Genomic DNA, 22,411 nt, shown 5'->3' with positions numbered 1-22,411 from the left:
TACCAACAGGAAAAGACTATATGAAATCAAGTTTTGCCCCCCAACAAAAGGGGCCGCCCAACTGAAGTGCTGGGCCACACCCTTGTGCATGACATGACCAGCAGCCTCAGGCATGTGACAGCCTTATGGGGCATCATCAGTGAGGTGTAGCTTGGGTCTGTAGCCATGGCAAGATCACGTCCGAGCATATCAATCACACTCAGCTCATGTAAGCAAAACAGAGGCCTGAGGACTGGGAGGTGCTCAATAGGTCACAACCAATAACATTGCTCCAGGCAACCCTACAAACCATCCGTTGCCCAGTTCTGACCTGAACGCTCACATTGGTGGCAGATTCACCATTTTCACGACTGGTTTCCATATGGCTGGTGCCCTTCTGCACTGGTGCAGATGGTGCGAGAGGGGAACAATGGCATGGAGCTTTACCTTGCAGAACACCAGTGGTTATGATTAATTCAAAGCCTTCCATCAGTCTCTTTTTAGTTTTATTTAGTAAATATTGTGTCACAGAGGGTTCTGCCATTTGACCACTCTGTGATTGTAAACCTGAGCTAATGCCCCGTTCTGGACTGGAAAGGTGCTTTTTCCACAATAGCCAAGCAATTACAATATACCACACCAGTCTGTTCTGGATTAAACTGAATACAGTGGTCGAAGTGTGCGAAAAGAAGAAGTGATACTATGTTCCGTACCACCACGCCCCCTCCCACGCGCAACACAAACCCCCAAACACACGCGCCTGCTGTTTAAAGGAACGTTCAGTGCAGTGCACTGAAGTGCAAGTTTCAACTTCTTCCTACACTTTTATTTTCATACAAAATCATTCTGCAACTGTTTCTTTTTAAAATAAAAGTATAGGAACAGTAAAAGTAGAGAAGCACCATTCACAACCGCTCCCACCCACTTCGACCACTGACTCAATATTGACTAGTGTTGCAAACTCACATAATCTGCCCAGATGGCAGTAGGCATGTCATTTGAGGCTGTCTTGTAATAAGGAAATCTTCCATATACTGCAAAGGTGGACGTATCGATGAGTCAGTCATCAAATTATATCTTACAATACTTGGGCCTTTGCCCTTAAATGCGGCAGTAACGTGATTACCATTGCATTTAAGGGTTGGTCCAATCATGAGTTGGGCGGTAGGCGAGAGTTTTACTTCCAGCTTTTTGCTGGAGGTAAAAAGGTATCCTTACCACCCATTTTCAGTCTTTTTTCAGCACTATTACTACCAGGCCAATTACCTCCGGCAGTAATTGCGCCCCAAAATCCCATTGCCTCCACTTAATCCAAAGGGGAATGGAAATGTAGGTGTGTACCGCTACTCGTGATCCAGCGCTAATAACGCCGGATGACCTGAGGTAAAGCTATTTGCGCTGGCGGTATCCCGGCAGAATTACTGCTGGGATACGACTAGACTCCTGATTAGGCCCTTTTTCTTTTGCCCAATCCCTCCAAAGAATTCTCTTAGCCACCTTTGGAAATTTAGTGGACCACAATTCCACTGACTGAATACATATCTGGGTTCTCTTACAGAAACTTTGCACAAGTGAAAAGGCAAGTAGCACTGGGGCAGACGTTGCCCTAAAGCAAAAAACATGTTCTGTCAATGCATGTTTGCACAAGGACAATGTTTGCTTTAGTCCTGGCACCAGTGGGAAGTCCAATGATGCATGGAAAGAGCATTTTTGCATTGTGCAATTTCAATCCTTGTGCTAATGGCACTTGCACCAATGCAAAGTGTATGTAACTTGGCCCCCGTGTGATGTCTTACCCAACTTACTGTATTTGGTATTTTAGATGGCCTTGTGTTTGTGAACATGAGCTTGGGAATTAAGATGGCAGCCATGGGAGATCTCTTGATGGGGAAGGGAAAGGAAGTGATTACCTTAACAACACTGAAAATATGTTTTTTTAAATGTGTTGATTAACTTTCTGACTGAGGTCCAAAACAATGTTTTATGTGTAATAATTAAATTGTATGTCTTATGTTATTTTGACTCATAAAACAGTTATGAAAGGTTTTTAATTTTAACCAAATCACATAATAAAATGAAAAATAAAATAAACATGATTTTAATGAAAACATGAAAAAGTATTCTTAATTTGCTTCCAATCACTCATAGGTTTCTTCTGTTTACGTTCAATGAAGCCACACATTCACTTCTCCAACTTCAGTGATGTCATGGAGCCAACTGTACGAGTGCTTTATTTTCTGCGTGTGTCTCTTCCTCAGATAGTTCGGATCTAGTTATATGTCGGCAACAGGCGATCGCCGACCATCGTCGATGCTCTGAGGATTGCCTTGACAAGGCCATGTCTATATTCTGCGCCGCGGTCCTGCTCACCGTGATCCATGGAGCAGGTGAGTGGAACCAAGTGATCCTGGGCTATAAGAATAGTCAGGTATGGCATCTCTTCTCCAGCTCTGATATAACTAATGCCAGAATATTTATTTATTTATAACATTTTTGTAACGCCCCGACCCAAGGGTATCACAGAGTTTGGTACCATAGTCAGAAGTAAAAAGGTACATATGGTACAGTCATTAGTCGTGTTAACAATTGATTTAGGTGTTAATCGTTTTTATCTATATACCAAGGGAGACACTGTAGCACTTACACATCATTTAACATTCGCCGAACAGGACCAGACATGACTCTGCCGGGCAGACAAGCACGGCGAAGTAGGGTTACAAAACAATCCCCCTCCAGAAAATGGCAGAACGGACCAGTAACACTTCGCTAAGCCATTTTCAAGATTCAAGTAGAGATTGTCAAAATCTGGTGGGCAGACGTCGCTTTAGAAAATCTAGATTTCTTATGAGCACAGCCTATCAAAAATCTCTGCAGATTTTACAAATCACCTGCAGATTTTAAAATATTTGGGGCGTGAACACCCAATCCGGCGTGCCGGATCGGGTGTTAAGGCCATTAGCACTGCTGGTTACCAAAGCAGCTACCCGTGGTGCTAAAACAACAAACATTTTCCTCCATTCAACCGGGCGCCGGGCGCATCCCGTTGAACGAAAGAAAATCCTTTCCCAAGATGGCTGAAATGGAAAGGTGAGAAGGGATTCCGTATGGAGCCCCTCTTCCCTTTCGATGGCGGCCAACCAAAGCGCTTAGGGTATTGGGGAGCAGCTGTGGGCGGTGGCCAGTGCCGCCACCACCAACACATACATGCAGGGGAATATTTGTTTTTTAAATGTGTCCCATGGTGGACAGGCAGCCTGCGGGTTCCGTAGAACATGGGCTGAGATCAAAGATTTCAGCCTGCGTTCTGCAGAATCTGATTGGCTATGCCCCCCATCCTGGGTGATAATGACAGTTACAGCACATTTCCCGTCTGTAACTATGCAATTTCCGACTATGCAAAAGAATACAAAATATTTCAACAGATTGTTCACAAAACTTTGTGTAGATTTGGACTTTTGCTGTTGCATTCAGTCTGCAGGATGCCGTGGTGGATGTTATCCCACTGGGTGCAGTCTGGGACCTTGTGCTTACCCCATGGAGGGAGCTGCTTGTATCCATGGAGGGAGCTGCTTGTATCCATGGAGGGAGCTGCTTGTATCCCCCTCTTGTGGAGGAAAATGTCTTATGGACCCTTCCTCGCTTGCACGTCACAGGTCTCAAAATGTGCGCTAATACAAAAACTATTAAGATGAGAACAATTGTACCTATTTTGACTCATATGCTGCCTGATGTAGCCCCTGGTAACATTAGGTGAGGCTTTGCCAGTCTGTGTAATTTGTACCTATTTTGACTCATATGCTGCCTGATGCAGCCCCCTGTAACATGAGGTGAGGCTTTGCCAGTCTGCTCACACACACTATTATAAGTCTGTAGCCATATGTGTTCTCTTGCACTTCACCAAAGTACCATGCACTTTCTGTATCTAGCGCCAAGATGCCCGAGGGCTTTGGGTGCTCAAATAAATGCAAAATAAAAAAAAAGATATAAAAGTTGAGTGTTTTGCCCATCCTCCCCTGCATCCATAGTAACAATGGTGAAGTTTGGGGACCAGGCATTGGGAACTGCACAAGAGCACACCTGCTATAACACAGCCCCCAAGCTGTATCCTACCTCCATTAATACATGCAACAGTCATGCCGGGGTACGAGCACACCACCTTTACTGGAACACATGTGCTAGAGTAGAGGATGACTCCTCAGTAGCTGCTTCTGTTCCCCTATGCCAGAACCCCCACCTCTTCCTCCCCCCTCCCCTTTATGCTCCCTTCCCCAAGCCCCTCCACCCTGTGGCCCATTTACCCCTCTCCCTGTACCCCTGTTCATTCTTACTTGCACTCCTTATCCTTCTGTTTCCTGGATTAATTCAGCGTCGATTTCATAACCCATGAAGAACACCCTGTAAAAAAACACATCTTCACAAATAGAGTGTGTCTAACATGTTCCAACTGCACCCTCCCACTCCCACACCACTGCACCACACGTCTCCCTCTTCACACAGCCCTCCCACTAACCTACAATCCAGACACTAGGCTTGCATTCCTCCACTAGGCAAGACTGTTTTCAGCCCAATGTCACCCACTGTGTGAGATGTTATCTCCATCCTCACAGCTCCCTCGACTAGACAGCTGCTAATCTAGGCCCCATTTCCTCTTTTTGATCACAGATACTCAATGACCTCCTGAAAGCTGGATTTTCTGTTTTGACAAGGGACAGCATCTCCCATGCTCAAATAGAGCCTATTGGGAAACACCTTCTGCATTAGACCTTGCTTGTTTACAAGGTCACATACTCTATTATAGACAATACCGCCAGTACTAGTCAACACCTCATCCATTAGACCATGAATCTGCAACCTTCCACTCTCCAGATGTTTAAGACTGCAGCTCCCATCAGCCCCCGCCAGCATAGTCAGTGGTGGGGAATTGTGGGAGTCGCAGTCCAAAGGATATGCCTCAGGTGGGAAACCTCTGCAATTTACAAATCTTCTTCTACTGGCCAACACATCCTACATCTGCTTAATCACATCACGAGGGGTAATATCTATAGCCAGAGGAGGCACCCCGCTGTTAGACCAGGCCTCAATCCCTCCTGCCACGCCGTCTCCTATTGGACACCCACTCTACCACAAGCGTGACCTGCTTCAGCAACATCACGAATGTTCACACTAGACTTTAGTCTTTAGTATTCAAGAAGGACATAAAAACACACCTCTTCAGCCTCGACCCAGGCTGAACTTAGTTCTCTTTCTCGCCCTGACTCCCATTGCCCGACCCTGTCTGTCTTTATGGGCACTCCGAGGCCCATGGGCGTGCAGCGCTTTACAAAAATTAAAATAAATAAATAAACTATCATTCTTCTGCCTTTATGCCCCCCCACAAGAGCCTACTCTTCAGCCATGTCACAGCAGGCAAGGTAGCTCAGTGAGTTAAACGCTTGCTGATGTTGTTGATGTTCGGCCTACTGGATACCAGTTTAAGAACCCCAGGATAACTCCGCCAAGTATCATTCAAAGTTCACTAGATTAAGACCCACAAATGTCGGTAACAATAACACTCATTGTGGATAGAATTCTGAACCGGGAGAAGACATTTTAATCTAGCCCTATTTTGCATCGTCAGCCATCCAGCCCCGTGATGGTATGAGGAAGTAGGTGTGAAGTGAGGGAGTTCAAAGAGAGTCTGGTTAGCAAAGTTAATGATCTCGTCTAGAGGAAAGAAAGCATAGTTGGGGACACCAAAGATGAAGCTGGCACTGTAGTCCAGTTTACAGAAGAAAAGAGTGGTTAAGAGATGCTTGGTGGTGTTGAAAGGAAGGAGGGGGCTGATTTTCATAATATTTAGAAAGTTCAGGTGAACTGCTGTTCCAGTTTTGGAGATGAAAGTAGAGAAGGTTTGAGAAGGATCAAAGATGAGACCAAGGTTTCTAGCTGAAGGAGAGTGGGGGAGAGTGTATGGTGGGAACTGGATAGGCAGAGGAAAAGATGAGAGGGAGCTTTTGGCAGGGAATAAGAATACCTCTGTTTTAGTAGAGTTTAACACAAGAGAGTGTAAAGCCATCCAATATCTAATGGCAGAGAGACAGTTTTCAATTTTGATAGAGAGATCAGAGGAGAGCTCAGGGAAAGAGAAGAATATGTGGGTGTCATCCATGAAGAGTTGGCCCGAGAACCAAAAGGAGGAGATTCGTGCCCCAAGAGCAGAGGTGTAGAGCGTAAAGAGGAGTGGACCCAAGACAGAGCGTTGTGGAACACGAGCGGTCAGAGGAGTGAGTTGAGAGGTGGTGTTGCTCCAGGAGACCGAGAATTGGTGAGATGCAAGGTAGGATTTAATCCAGGCAAGGCCTTGATTGCAAATCCCAAGAAGAGAGAGGGTATTGAGAAGGCAGCAGGCAGCTCAAGGAGGATTAGGATGGAGGATAGGTTCAGTGATTAGCAGAGGCGATGACGTTGGAGACATTCATGCGAGCAGATTCTTTGCTGCTCCTTGTCAGCCTTTCTCCTCCCTGCTTGAAGAACCGGTTGCAGCGCACAAAAGCACACAAGGTGCTTTTCTCATACAGAGCGCTATACATATATTCTATGGACTAATGTACATGTCCTGTATTATGACTGGACCACACACCTTATACACAGCATACTGTCTCTTAGCCCAAACCTTTTCCACTAGACCACCAGGGCGTGTATTCACCATGACTCCCTTAGAATAACATAATGATGCTATTAATAGAAATACTAAATATGATGATGGTGGATTATGTGCAACCTACTGTACATTACAAGGGTACTTCAGGTGACTGAGATGTTCAGTCAATTAAAGGAATAAATCCATAGGCCAAGTATTAGGTCCCAGCACTCCTAGGCTACCTGCAATGCCCTTATAATGTGCAGCAGGGGCGGGGGGGGGACTTTATTCCTTATAATACAAGGTGACACCAACATAGTCCTATGATGGTCCCATGTGGAAGAATAAATGTGAGGTTACCGGTTTGAACTTTCAGAGAATAATTTTTTTATCAAAACATTTTTACCCAGAATAATTGATTATTTTTTTTTATTTGGGCCCACCCCTTCCCCGGTTATCAGGTAATAATGCCCCCATACATAATGTCAAAAGGGAAAGGTGGGCACCAGTAAGTCGAACAGGCAATGACGGTGGTTTCAAATGAAATTCCAAGGAGCTGACTGATGAAAGCCCAGAGGCACCTGGACCTAAAAACTGTCGCTCGAAGAAGCCTGAATGCAAATACACTCAGATAATCAGTCGCTCGCATACTTTGCCCCATTTGGAGTTACCACTAACTTTGCAGAAGTTCAAAATACTAAAGTTTAAGTTCCAATAGTTTCTGGCTGTAGGATTCTCGAAAAAAATTGAGTCAAATTCTTTAATGTGCTCAACCAAATTAGTAGTTTAATTCTAAAACAGAAGAGAAGGCCAGCTGTAGGCGACTTTTTTTACCTGACCCGTAAAATATTTTACCAAGTATTCTAGGAGGTGTATAATTTTATACCATAAACTATTCATTCCTACAATTGGGGGAACGTGTTTGATTTTACTGAGGCTGCATTTTTGGGGAAATGTCGCCCCCTGGCGGCCATTTGCCAGGTGACTTTTTCGCAGAAAACCCTATGACTTCTCTTAGTCGGATGCGAGATATATTCCGTTTGTTGACGTGTTAATTGAATATGACATCTGATGAAAAACTCACCCATATACCACTTGTAATGTTCTGCAAGTAAATATTTGAAGCCGTGTAATTGCAAAGCTTAGTTTGTTCTTTGGAACACGCAGTATCGTCATCCCTGCTCTCCTTGTGCTCGTGTGTTTGTGTTGAGTTTGCATTCGATTTTGCTAACATACCAAAAGGTGGATGCACAAATATACACTATTTTCTTGAGCGTGGGTTGGCCACAATAACCCATTGAGCACTTAATTACTAAATTCATGGGAATTGAGGGGACAGTATTTAAAAATAGCTTTTGAGTTAGTAGTACCAATGCACATTTGTAATCAGTCACCTGCAATCAGCTGAGATGTCAGTTATTTTTATTTTTTATTCACTTCAGGCACCTGATGACGAACTGATCAGATCGAAACATGCACATGTCGCGGCTGATATTGACGAGAATGCCGCCGTAAAAGCGACAGGATAAATGTGGAACTCTGAGAATGATGATAGTCAAACATGAAAGAACTGTATTACAAATTGGAAAAAACCTGTAAAGTTTTTTTTAAAATACGGGTGTTCTACCCTGCAAGTTAAACAGTCTCATCGCCCAGCAGGTCGACCTGCTGTTTCTTTGATGAAAACCCAGCAGTGCACTAAATAAATGTACTGGCAAACATACAGCCATATTAATTAATTCATTCATTACTTTGACCTTACAGAAAAAAAAAAAATTAAAAAGAAAGAAATCTGAAAAATGGGTCCTGGATTTAATTAGGTGTTTCAGTAGCATCCCCAATTCTGCGGCTCTATCGGCCATTGTGATGTCACAACTCCATTGTGATAAGAGTAGCAATGTCCTTTAAATGACGCGTCCAGCATTGACTGATGTGTTTGATGACCAAAGAAGCTGAAGACAGAATTACTTACTTGGTCACAGAACCCGAAGGGGCCCTGCAGTATTGTTTTTTTTTTACATATGATGGGAGTATTTTATAGCCTTAGAGACAGAGGTAGGGGTCTCTCTCGCAGGATAATGACCCGCTCCCAAGTTACGGCCTGAGGAGTAGCCGAGGGCCATACATTGGGACGGGTCATTAGCACATAGTCGCAGTTAGAATACATGTTTTGGAGTTTTGGTGCTGAAGTCAAAAAGATAACTTAATAGTGAGCAAATAGACAAACCGAGTTAGTAAATAAGCTTTTATTTCGTAGTTTTTAAATAGCAACGTTGTCTTCACCAGTTCCGTATTTTAAGTGCAACGTTGGTGAAACTGGAGTGGGTTTAATTTGAGCATGCCATGTGACAGTAAATGGTGTCCTTAATCCCATGTTTTAGCTTTCACTCTGGTGTGTTAAATAGGATGTTAGCATGAAAAGAGTCCTCCCCGAGGGGAAGTGTCTTGTTGAAAGAAGCCTCGCCTGGAAATTGCATTGCGGCTTCCCCGTCCACTTTGAAAATCAGAATGATCGCAATGCAGTCGTTATCAGGCTGCACTCAGAACATTCTGATTGGTTTAGAGGAGGCCAATAACAATCTCTATGTGCTGATATTCCTTAAAACACATGGACACACCTTCACCCTGCTTTAAAATATCAAGTAGCTAGAACAAGGGTGTAACTGTATGAAGTGAACTCAACTTTCGTAAATCGTGTCCGAATGCAGCAGAAACTATACTTGAGGTTCCCCTTGGTGCCTCAAATAATTATGTTTACAGTAGTTGTATTGTATAGTTAAGTTGTGCAAACAGATTAATAAATCATAGTGTCCAGTACTCTATGAGTAAAATTCCAATCTCATAACAAACTCAATAATTATAGATGAAAACTGTCCAGTATGTGAAGAGCGATTTAATTCAAGTACAGCCGACACGTGTTTCGACCATCAGGTTGTTCTCAAGGCCTAGATAGTTTAGCGAGGTAGCTTCATAAATGTAGAGTAATTGTTGCAGTTCATGCAGACTGTTGCCTCTTGTAGAGAGTCCTTGAAAAAGTAAGGCCTTGAGTTGGGATCTAACCCTTTAACAGATCACAAGCTATTGGAACCTGGTTTTCATTGAAAAATATATTCTCTTGAAAGAGCAGGCTAATGAGCAGACACCTTATTCTGCATAAGGCAATTCAGCCATCCTTTAAGTGGGCATTTTTCCTTCAAGCTGCAATATATTATAATAGTTTGCTTTCAGAAGCTCCCAGAAGCTCTGTCCTTGCTCAACAAATATCGGAATAACAATAATAATAATAATAGTAATAGTTTATTGCAGCTCTAAATTCAATCAATGCTACTCTTTTAAAACCAGCATGCAACGCTTAATCAGATCTGAAGGAAAAAAAGAACTGGACTTTAAAAAAAAAAAAACCTGTGGGAGTGGGCGGAGCCTACAATCATACATGGGGTTCCAGGAGGAACATATTCACCGTTAGCACTTAATGCCCTGGCGAAGGCCTGCACTCAATGTATTGAATTCTCAGTTAGATCTTTCTGAAAATGAATGCATCGTTGACTCAGATGTTTTGTTCTGTTTCTTTGTACGGACAGCAACCAGGGGCATCGTTGCACCGAAGCAGCTGACCGGTTTGGTGGACGGCGCCATCAAATTCAAGTGCCACTACTCCATCGCCACCATAGCCAACAAATACGACAGGAAGTTCTGGTGCAGGTTTTCCGCTAACGAGCGCGAATGCAACACCGTGGTGTCCACAACAGGATACCTCAACAGGAAATACAACGCTTCGATCATCGACTCACCGGAGAACAACTTCTTTGAAGTAGCGATGCACGGCCTCAAGATTGAAGATGCCGGAAAATACAGTTGTGGTATCGGAACGAGCGCCAGAGGTCTCACTGCGACTGTGAATGTGGCGGTCACTGATGGTAAATTCAAAACCTATTTGTTTGTTTCATGGAGGTGGTTGGATGAGTGAACTAACGAGATCTGAGTAGGCAGGGTGGACACTGGTTTATGACTGGCTGGAAAGAAACACAGTTGGGACTTATTTCTTACAAAATCTCACTTTAATGAGCTAAGGCGTTGGGGCATTCCATGTGATTTGTTAGGTGTGGCAGTTGTGCTATGTTCTCACTTATCTTATTATAAAGAATTTTGACTGGGGATGCCTCCACGTCATTTTAACAATGATCCACAAGTGACTATAGAGTTGTGGGTGAAATTACCTTTGGTTATGGGTTCTCAGGAAATGAGGAGAGTTGACCTGGACAATACACTGCGTAGCTCTCTAGAGGTTGTTGGTCTGGCTTTTGGGGAGTGGGTCAAAGCACCGCTGGCACCTATGCTGCCAACCGCAGTGGGCTGGTAGGCACTGGGGACCTCTAAGGTATAGGAAATGGTCCTTGAGACCGGGTAGTCGCTCTATGGCCCACAGGAAGAGTAGTCTGAATGCATGGTGAAAAGGAACCCGGAGAACTGACTCTGGCTGTGGCGCAAGGTGGGTTTTGGTTGGCAAGGTTGTCGTTCGGTTTCATGTCAAGGAGAGCCAGGTGGCGTGGGTATTTGAAGAAAGAAATCATTGCAGGTGGGTAAGGCAAGGGTGGGTGAGTAATGCTGGGATCCAGGCTGCAGTCATGAATTGTCAAAAATGAAGTGACCCGGGAATAGTTGGGCAAGGAAGTCTCCAATAGACGCATCAACATCAAATATGGTGCTCGCCCAGTCGTCGATGCCTTTGCTTGGCCACAGGACGATCCCTTTTTGTTTTAATTAAGTGTATTTTCTCTAAACTCATACAACGGAGAGGAACATTTTATTTGATAATCTATTCCCACATCATAGTAAAGATGATGAAAATGTGTCTTTGCTTGAACTGCACAAACATCTGTCCACTAAAAAGATTGTATGTGCATTGCCCGGAGTCTGACCACGCCTTGCCCGGAGTCTGACCATGCCTTGCCTGCATCTCATAATGGACTTCTAGCATCCTGCGCTACACTACCGGGGGAGTAGAGAAACTATCACTCATGTGGTTTCAATCATTGCTTGCAGATCCAGAACCAAGGGGAAATTGCGAGATCAGCGACCTCCCAAAAACTAGCCCTCATCTGTTTCAATCATTGCTTGCAGATTGACAGCCATGAATAGAGCATGTGGACCAGTGATCTACCTAAGACTAGCACGCATGTGGTTTCAATCATTTCTTGCAGACTGACGGCCATGAATAGAACATGTGGACCAGTGATCTACCTAAGACTAGCACGCATGTGGTTTCAATCATTTCTTGCAGACTGACGGCCATGAATAGAACATGTGGACCAGTGATCTACCTAAGACTAGCACGCATGTGGTTTCAATCATTTCTGGCAGACTGACGGCCATGAATAGAACATGTGGACCAGTGATCTACCTAGGACTGGCCCTCACGTGATTTCAATCATTGCTTGCAGACTGACGGCCATGAATAGAGCATGTGGACCAGTGATCTACCTAGGACTGGCCCTCACGTGGTTTCAATCATTGCTTGCAGACTGATGGCCATGAATAGAGCATTTGGACCAGTGATCTACCTAGGACTGGCCCTCACGTGGTTTCAATCATTGCTTGCAGACTGACGGCCATGAATAGAGCATGTGGACCAGTGATCTACCTAGGACTGGCCCTCACGTGGTTTCAATCATTGCTTGCAGACTGACGGCCATGAATAGAGCATGTGGACCAGTGATCTACCTAAGACTAGCCCTCACGTGATTTCAATCATTGCTTGCAGACTGACGGCCATGAATAGAGCATGTGGACCAGTGATCTACCTAGGACTGGCCCTCACGTGGTTTCAATCATTGTTTGCAGACTGACGGCCATGAATAGAGCATGTGGACCAGTGATCTACCTAGGACTGGCCCTCACGTGGTTTCAATCATTGCTTGCAGACTGACGGCCATGAATAGAGCATGTGGACCAGTGCTCTTCCTAAGACTAGCACTCAGGTCTCGGCAATCATTGCTTGCAGCCTGAGATCTGCAAGCACACTTGTGCTATATAAGCACACGCATGTCGTGGTAGCAGCAGGCATACACATGCTGGCCATGATATGGTAATAGTACCAGCTTTTTCTGGGTTTGATTGGGAATTAAAAGGGGCCCTGGAAATGTTTTTCATAATGGCTCAATGTTACACCACACAAGGAATTGTAGAAAGCAAGCTAAACCCCTCCAAACAGATTTGGCGGGAGGGAGGGAGTTCAGGGGGTTCCCTGTAGGCCAGTTCACCCCTGCCCAGGGTACAGAGGCCTACTGGGAAACCTCCAGAGTTTGCTGTAGGCCAGTTCACCCCTGCCCAGGGTGCAGAGGCCTACTGGGAAATCTCCACAGTTCGCTGTAGTCCAGCCCACCAGGGCTCCAGAGAAGACCCATTACCGTCCAGCACCCACGTGGTGGAGGATGGCCCCAGTGCCAGGCTCTTGCCCATCACTGAGCTTTGTAAAGGGTTCAGCAGACAACCAATGGCTCTCTGTGCTCGGCTCTGTCTCAGCACCCCAGGGACCCGGGTGCGAATGCATGCGGCGGACCAATAGCAGTGTGACGCACTCTGCCCAACGCCCCCTGCAATCAGCAGAAATAATAAATCACCCACATGTGGGCGCAGCTTGGTTTGGGGTGAAACATTTGCTGTTGAATGGGAAAGCACTGGGTATGTTTCTAATAGAATTAATAGGCAATACCGTCAATAATACGGTCTGTTTTTGATAATGCAAGGAAAACAACCCTTGTACCAGTTGCGTGAGGGTGAAATAGGCTTTTTCGGATAACACTCCACGCATGTCACAACGCCACAGAGTCGGTAATGGTGTGTTCTAGGAATGAGTGCTGTATTCTATTTACATGGCGGGTTTCTACTCTCTTTTTTACTGTATTTGCCATTTCTGCCCCCAGATTCCGTGGTTCCCGTGGAAGCAGAGCTCGTGTTCGGCCAGCTCAGGGGCCAGGCCTCCATAGTGTGTACCTTCGGGTCCCAGCACGCCACCGGGAGGAAATACCTGTGCAAGATCGACAGAGTTGGGGGGTGCCGGAACATCATTGACAGTCTATGGGAGGTGGACCCTGCTTATATGGGAAGAGTCATGTTGAGTTACCTCGAGGCCCCCGGCAGCGTTAAAGTGGAACTCATCAACCTGGAGAGAGGCGATTCCGGGCACTACGTGTGCGGGGCAGGGAAGTACGGCGAGTTCGGGGAAACGCGTGACGTGGACCTACGAATATCCCAAGGTGAGATGTTGCACCACTAGAAGCCAGATGTTGAGGTCAGAGAATTATACAACTCTGTAAACCCAGCAAACTAGCCACCCAACCCCAACCCAGCTCCAACTCCCCACCCACCAAACTCAGTAACAGTATAACACCCCCCTACTCAACCTGATCTGATCATCCAACATAGTCACCCACCTAAACCTTAACACCTCATCCATCCACCCACCCTATGCTGGCCTCAACACACCACTCACACCACCCACACTGACCTGGTCTAAACACACCACCCATACCACCCACCCTACCCTGCCCTCAACAAACCACTCACACCACCCACCCTAACCTGGTCTAAACACACCACCCATACCACCCACCCTACCCTCGTCTGAACAAACCACTCACACCACCCATTCTACCCTGACCTCAACACTCCACTCACACCACCCACCCTGCCATGGTATCAACACACCACTCACACCACCCACCCTGCCCTTTTTTGAATTATAATTATTAGTTGTAGCAGCAGCAGCAGTTTTAGTAGTAGAAGTAGTAGCAACAGAAATAGAATTTCTTGAATGATAGAAGTATCAACCTTAATAGCAGTGCCAGCAGAAGCATTGATTTTGGTATTTATAGGATTAATGTTATTACTAGCATGTTTACTACAACCCAAATAGGTGGCCTGTGTAGTGAATACGCTGTCCTATGGAATGATATTGCCTTTGAACTGCAGTATCGATCGGCCCTGAGTACCTATCTTTTCACTAGGAGGATACTAGCTGTATTATGTGCAATTGTGCACCCAATGTGAGCAAATCTCTTCTGCCCCCCCCCTCAGAGACAACAATCCCGCAAGTGCGCAACTCACTCACAGCACCGGAAGGGGGCTCGATAGCTGCGGAGTGCCATTACGACCCACGCGTCAAGTACTCCTTGAAGTACTGGTGCAAGTGGAGGGACCATGGCTGTAGGCAGCTGATCACCAGCGAAGGGTTCGTACAAGAAGACATGGAGGGACGCCTCGCGCTCATTGACAACCCATCGAATGGCACCATGACCATCCTCATGAACCAGCTCACGGATGACGATGGCGGGTGGTACTGGTGCGCCTTCGCCAGCGAAGAAAGCGACCAGAGATTCACTGTGCAGGTGCACATCACCCGAGGTAGGAGTTCTTTCACCATTACACGTCATAGCATTCAACGAATCACAGGTCGCTCCTCTGTATTTATGTCATGATATCGCTGCGGCCCATCACACAAAGTCAGTTAGCACCACACTTCTAATGGGTCAGTTGGCCTTGTTTTTAACTGAATTAAATAACAATGCCACATTTGGGGGCATTACAGCTGATAACGGCTATTGCCCAATTTAATAGGACTAGCAAAGTGGGGGCCTTTAACGTGGGCAATGGATGTTACTGATTGGTAATTGCCTGAGGAAAGAGGCATTATTGCACTAATAGCATTCTACAAACTGAGAGAAAAATCTGCTGTTTAAAACAAGGAAAGACAAAAGGAAAAAGATGGGAATGTTGTGACAGAAGACTTGCACCCGCCATGTATGCCCTCTGCCAGGGCATTGCCTGCAATGGAGCAGCCAGTTGCAGAAGCTGTAACCCAGGGGGCTGGACGCGCACAGCGTCCCAATGTACGAAGGAAAATAATTATACAAGGTGGCCACAAAGGAAAGGGATGCAGACGCTGCACGGAGCCCCTCTTCCCTTTCCATGGTGGCCTGCAGGAGCAGGGAGGAAGGAGTGACGGCAGCGGGGAGTGCCGCCGATGCAGAAATATGGTAAATGGGAGGGGGAGAAAAAAAACAGGCAGGAGGTGGAGGGAAGATGGCGGCGAGGGTACTCAGCCGTCAGGTTGGATGGAACTTGGACTTTCACCGGCGGTTCAAGCCGGCATTCCTAGTCACCTGTTGAGCTGGCTCCCCTGCTAGGGCGCTAATATAGCAATAAAACCCAATCTGGCGGTTCAGATTGGGCAGTAATGTCCCCCGGCCCAGGTTATAATCCCAAGAACAGTGTTGCCCTTAATGATGGCCCCTGGGTCCGTTACCAAGTGATCCATCCGAAAACATGGGGTGCTGACAGCAATGTATTTTATTTGATTGAACGGGATGAATTCACACCTAAGATGGCCGCCATGGGGTTGGAAGTCAGGGCTGAATGTCGGGTGGGGTAGTGTGAAGAGACAGAGACAGGGGTGAGGGAGCAAGAGGTGGGGAAATGGTGTGGGAAATGTTGGAGTGGGTGTGGGCAGCCTCCAGGTGGCTCGTAGCATAGAAATTGATTGTGGGATTAATTGTGCGCTCCGAGCAACCTGATTGCCTGCGGCACCCACTGCAGGTGCTAATAGACTAAAGTGAGTTCTCTTTATAGGCACAATGTGCTTCCCATGACCATAACACGCCTCAAGTGGGATCGGCAACTGAAGAATTGGGGCACTTGGTGACTACCTGCAGAAGGGGTTTACTTAGTCATGAGAGTGCACTAGGAGCAGGAACGAACACACACACACACACGTGCGCGCACGCGTGCGCGCAACCCAGAGACTGATATGTGCCTGACTTCGGCTCAGCCACACACACCTGTAAGAGTTGGTGGATGAACACGTGGCCGGCTCTTGCACTGCCCTGCCGGCCAGTTAGAGGCTGATGAAAATGAGAGCCCTGGCCCCACTCCTGCTGTGCTTGCACGTTAGTTTCATCTTCAGTGAGAACAGCACCACCCTGAGTTTGATGAAAGCAGGAGCACCCAGTCAGGTCCTTCAGGGATTGGCTAAGAGTAAGTACCCTACGCAGCGTATAGAAAATCAGACAGCAAACTGGGATAGTCAGAAGGACAACTGAAGTGTCACAAAGAGTCATTCCTGGGCCCAGGGAGCAAAGAGACTGCAATGAGAATGTGACTGGTAGTAATATTAGGGGCGCAAGGGGTGGAGGAGAAGGGGTGGCAGCCGGGCTTTTTAACGGCGGTGCGCATCAGGAAAGGTACGTGCTGTGAACCTACGTGGGTAGGGTTGGTGGTGTGTGACACGAGTGGGATTGACAAGTACTTCATCAGTAATATTGGGGGTAGCTTGACACCCCACATTTGTGAGTGCAATGGGAAGTATGTTGACTGGGACCCCTCACACATAGTCCCCATTCCCCTGACTCTGCAACTGGGGATTTATGATAAAACATCCACTTGACTTTCATAAAAGGAAAGGAGATGTGTTTCATTTATTGTGTTGCTTGTTTTGATTGTAAAGTCCTTTGTCTGCATTCCTTGGAACCAACACTGGTAAATTAGCTGGAAGCCCATCCTCTTATCAGCTAGTGGCAGGCGAGCGGGACATAGCAGCCCTCCACCATCCGTCGGTGCCCCAGGCTCCCGTTCACCATCCAGGGGGCAGGCCAGAATTTCCAGAAGGCAGGGGGAGCAGCCTGAGTGCCCCCAGGAGGGCATCAGTGGAGGGTTTCAGCCCTCAAACTCTCGTGTGTTCGGCAGGTGTCTCAGGCAGAACAGGGAGATTTCCGTGATTTGGCCACTAGATGGCAGCAAATCCTCCAGTAGAACTCTCTCCATGCAACGTCTTCTGAAGCCACCAGCAGAATTCACGAATCATGTCTTGACTCTATGCACTTCATGGAGAAAACTAATACCACACGTTGTGTTCTTTCCACACTCAGAGCAACCCGGCCTATCATCATCCAGCATTGTGAGCGTGGCCCCCGGCGACCCCGTCAGCATCCCCTGCCTGTATCCCTGCAAATACAACCCCCACCAGAAGTTCTGGTGCAAATGGAACAGTGGGAGCTGTGACCCCGTGACCTGCACCACGGAAGATCAGAGGGGACTGTCTGTCAGCTGCGACAAAGGCACCAGGGAGTTCCTGCTCTCCATGCCAAGCGCCTCCTTGCACGACGAAGGCTGGTACTGGTGTGGAGTCAAGAAAGCAGGCCGCTACGGGGAGACCGTGGCCGTGCACTTGAAAGTGAGCGAGGAAGGTAAGTTGTGCAGCCTTTCTCAATTGCACAACCATACTCTCTCATTTTGCATTGTGGCCTGTCTGTTGCACTTCCATGACTTATTTATTCATACAGGCCTGTTGGGTACAATATATCTCACCAGCTTCAGCTGTGTGCAGACCCTTCCTCGACACCCTGATTTGGGTTGCGTTGAGTTGTGCTGAGTTTCTTTGTGTAGTGCTGGTTAAGGTATGCTCAGTTAAGCGACGTTAGATTGGGATTTGATGAACCAAGTTGTGCTGTGTTGAGTTGCTGACACGAAATGTATTATGTCAGTATGTATTGTGTTGAGTTGATGCTTTTTGAAGCAAGTTGTGTTGACTTTAATTGTAATCTGCAATGTTGAATTGGGTGAGTTCCATTAGTTCCACGAAATTTCAACGAAAAGAATGGCTTCGAGTTAATTTACTTCGAAGTGATTACTTTGAATTGTTACTATGATTTTGTTTTTTTTTAATTTAATTTCGGGGGGCCTCCTGCCAAGCCTCCCCTTTTCCTTCACTACTATCCCAAGCCCCTCCCCACACCTCTTCGACCCCTTAAACCACAATTAAACTACGCATCTATTCCAAAGTATTTTCAAAGTAATCACTTTGAAGTAAATTACTTCGAAGTCATTGCAGTTGTTGTAACCACGGGATACCTTTCCATTACGTTCTATTATTTTAGTTGAGTTTAGTTGTGTTGATTTGTGCTTCATCAAGCTATGCTCAGTTGAACTGTGTTTGATTGAGTTATGGTGATCCAAGTTGCATTGAATTAGGTAATTTGAAATATGTTAAGATGATCTGTATTGTGTTGAGTTAATGCTTCTTGAAGTAGGTTGTGTTGATTGGAGTGTGCTGCTTTGCATTGAGTGAGTTCTAGTAAGATCATTTCTGTTGAGTTGACTTGTGTTAAGTTGTGCACAGTTGAGCAATGTTTCGCTGAGTTTGAAGAGCCATTTTGTACTAAGTCGAGTTGTGTTTAGTTGGGTCATTTGAAATACGTTAGGTTTAGTTGTATTGTGTTGAGTTGCAGAAGGGATGTGACTAAGCAGTTTGGGCTGGACTGCGGTTTTTGGGGTCGGAGCAAGCCTGATTTGCATATGTTCTTTCCCCTTTTGTAATGGCTTGGCAGACGAAGAACAATGGTCTGGAGGGTTGCCAAGAGCAATGCCAGAGGTTACGATTAATTCTAAGCCTTCCAGCCATCACCTCTTTTGTTTTGCAATAGTCACCCCGAGTGGGAAGGGTATGCCCAGAGGTGGGTCCCGTGCCTGCTGGGCCTCGAGACCCAAGCTACTCCTCACTGGTGAGGCCCAACTAGGCCAAAACATGTTTGGGGATGCTTGGGGTCTCATGCAGAAGGGATGTGAACTAGAAGTTTGGGCTGGACTGCCCCTTTTTGGGTTTGGGACCAAGCCTGATTTGCATATGGTCTTTCCCCTTTTGGAATGGCTTGGCAGGTGAAGAACGATGGTCCGGAGGGTTGCCCAGAGCAATGCCAAAGGTTAAGATTCATTCTAAACCTTCCAGCCATCACCTCTTTTGTTTTGCTATTGTCACCCCGAGTGGGACGGATATGCCCAGATGTGGGTCCCATGCCTGCTGGGCCTAGAGACCCAAGCTACTCCTCACTGATGAGGCCTAAGAAGGCAAAAACATGTTTGGGGATGCTTGTGGTGTTGTGCAGAAGGGATGTGACCTAGCAGTTCGGGCTGGACTGCCCCTTCCGGGGTGGGCCCAAGCCTGATTTGCATATGGTCTTTCCCCTTCTGTAATGGCCTGGCAGGAGAAGAACGATTGTCTGGAGGGTTGCCCCGAGCAATGCCAGTGGTTAAGTTTCATTCTGAACCTTCCAGACATTGCCTCTTTTGTTTTGGTATTGTGTTGAGTTGATGCTTCTTGAAGTAAGTTGTGTTGAGTTTAATTGAATGGTATCAAGTGCATATGGGCCAGTTCTGTTGAGTTCATGTCTTTTGAGTTGTGATGTGAAAAGCTGAATTGCACGCAGTCCTTCAGCATTCAGTCAAGTTCATCAGTAGCACATGTGAATTCATTATGGAATCTGAGCACATGCAGACTTCGAAGCACATGGAAGCCTAAAAGCCTCCAAGACCATTCTGCACAGATTGGACGGCTTGGAAGTTCTGTCCTCAAGTTGCATGCCCAACCTTCCCTTCGATTATGAGAAGCCGGCAAAAATCCACTTACCAACAGTATTCTGTGGTGTGAGGTCAAGCTGATAGGTGCAGAATTCTGTCAGGTAGGCCATCAGGGTGACCCCACCTGCTCAGTAATATGTCAGAGCAGGAAGCTTACATATGGGTGAGAGAAGATGCTATAATTAGAACCACTTAATTCTCTTTTGCTTTCCATCCTTTTTGCCTTGAAGGTCTTGTGACAGTGTTGCCCTCGTGTTGTCATGTGAGCTTAGATCAATTTAATTAATCATCTAGATCAGAGGTCTGCTAACCTTGGCTCACCAGATGTTTTAGACTTCAACTCCCGTCATCCCTAGCCAGCAAAGTCAATGGCGAGGGATAATGAGAGTTGTAGTCCAGAACATCTTGAGAGCCAGAGGTTGCAGACCTCTTATCCAGTGCCTGTAGTTTTTCATCAGGTCTAAATTCATTCTGACAAACATACATGTACCCAACTCCTTGAACGTATCTAGTTCACTGCAAGCTTTCAGAATAAGATGTGCTTTGTTGGAAATGGAATCACTGTGGAGCCAGTTGACTGTCGCGATTCTTCTTGAACAAGTTCAATTGTGTCGGTGTATTGATTGCTACGTGTCGGCTCTCTCCATACTCAGCCCATAGAATAGAAACAGAGGTTGTATACACACATTGGTCATAAGCGCCCGCTACTCAGCCCACCAGGCCAAATTGACCCGCAAACCTCAGAGACTGTCTGATCTAATGAGACCCTTACTTTCCCTCCTCAGCGCGTCCTAACGCGGCACCGCCACCCTTAGAAAAGAGTGATGGACCAGAGGAGGATGATAGCTCCATCGGTGGGAGTGGAAGAATTCATAGAATAGACACCCCCAGCGATGCAAGGTAAGTGAATAAAGACCTTTGACCTACACCTGTCCCCTCCCATCCCCTAGAGTTCCAGAGGGAAAATAAAGACAGATGAAACAGACGTACGATGGCCTGCTCATCAACAGGGTGCACCCTTTTTTGGAAAAGAGCGCCACCTATAGGAATGACGGGACATTCATGGGGTCCTGCCCGCCTTGCATTGCTAGATTACAAGTGGGAGCAACATTTCACAAAAATGTGCTCGTATACCGTACTTATTTGCTTAGATGATGCAGTAATGTTTGTGCTGGAATATTAATGTACCATACAAAATGTCCGCCTGTGAGGTGCGAGCAACCAATCACGTTGATTGGATTGTGGATGGAACCTCACAACCTCTGTTGCTCTCTCCTACATCCCACACTCTTTCCTACCATTTTCCTCCCTAAGTGATTCCTGTCAGTAACACTCATGCCTCCCTCACCCCATTTCATCTCCTTTCTGCTACTTGGCCCACATTAGAAGTGGACAAGGGACTCTTGGCTGCCATTTCCACAGTGGCCATCTTGGGTCACATTACAAATGGACAAGGGACTCCTGGCGGCCATTTCCATAGTGGCCCTCTTGGGCCACATTACAAATGGACGAGGGACTCCTGGCGGCCATTTCCATAGTGGCCCTCTTGGGCCACATTACAAATGGACGAGGGACTCCTGGCGGCCATTTCCATAGTAGCTATCTTGGGCCACATTACAAATGGACGAGGGACTCCTGGCGGCCATTTCCATAGTAGCTATCTTGGGCCACATTACAAATGGACGAGGGACTCCTGGCGGCCATTTCCATAGTGGTGATCTTGGGCCACATTACAAATGGACAAGGGACTCCTGGCGGACATTTCCATAGTGGCCATCTTGGGCCACATTACAAATGGACGAGGGACTCCTGGCGGCCATTTCCATAGTGGTGATCTTGGGCCACATTACAAATGGACAAGGGACTCCTGGCGGACATTTCCATAGTAGCTATCTTGGGCCACATTAGAAATGGACGAGGGACTCCTGGCAGCCATTTCCATAGTGGTGATCTTGGGCCGCATTAGAAATGGAAATGGGACTCCTGGCGGCCATTTCCATAGTGGTGATCTTGGGCCACATTACAAATGGACAAGGGACTCCTGGCGGACATTTCCATAGTAGCTATCTTGGGCCACATTAGAAATGGACGAGGGACTCCTGGCAGCCATTTCCATAGTGGTGATCTTGGGCCGCATTAGAAATGGAAATGGGACTCCTGGCGGCCATTTCCATAGTGGCCATCTCAGTTCTGCTGTCTAAGGCTCTTCGCTGCCTTCTTTCTCCCTTAAAGAAATGACCTCAGCTCTTTGAACTTTACCCCGAGTGCTCATGCAACACACCATTCATTGCCAGGCTGCACTGGCATAGTAGCTGGTGTTGGAGCCAGAGAAGAAGACTTTCAGGGATCCATTGGCACCCCAGTACAGCCTGCAAATCAAGGTATTACATTATACAGGAAAATGGG

The 22,411-nt window shown here is 46.5% G+C and overlaps 1 protein-coding gene across 4 annotated transcripts in view; it reads left to right on the top strand.

Moving 5' to 3' along the window:
• LOC138520840 (polymeric immunoglobulin receptor-like) overlaps positions 1–22,411 on the top strand; it is a 102,171-nt gene that overhangs the window by 44,296 nt on the left and 35,464 nt on the right. For 3 of the 4 annotated variants that reach the window (XM_069633195.1, XM_069633196.1, XM_069633193.1), the window contains exons 2-7: positions 2,238–2,366; positions 10,180–10,515; positions 13,522–13,854; positions 14,675–15,001; positions 17,521–17,838; positions 20,791–20,905. In XM_069633195.1, the coding sequence (XP_069489296.1) occupies positions 2,318–2,366; positions 10,180–10,515; positions 13,522–13,854; positions 14,675–15,001; positions 17,521–17,838; positions 20,791–20,905 (1,478 nt within the window). In that variant the 5' untranslated portion in view covers positions 2,238–2,317. Of the gene's footprint in view, positions 1–2,127; positions 2,367–10,179; positions 10,516–13,521; positions 13,855–14,674; positions 15,002–17,520; positions 17,839–20,790; positions 20,906–22,411 lie in introns of all 4 variants that reach the window. The other variant, XM_069633194.1, reaches the window with a different exon arrangement.

The sequence above is a fragment of the Ambystoma mexicanum genome, chromosome 13 (assembly GCF_040938575.1).
Source record: "Ambystoma mexicanum isolate Mex_15411 chromosome 13, UKY_AmexF1_1, whole genome shotgun sequence".
Lineage (NCBI taxonomy): Eukaryota > Metazoa > Chordata > Amphibia > Caudata > Ambystomatidae > Ambystoma > Ambystoma mexicanum.
The sequence above is the reverse complement of the archived record's forward strand: the minus strand, read 5'-3'. Positions and strand labels throughout refer to the sequence as shown.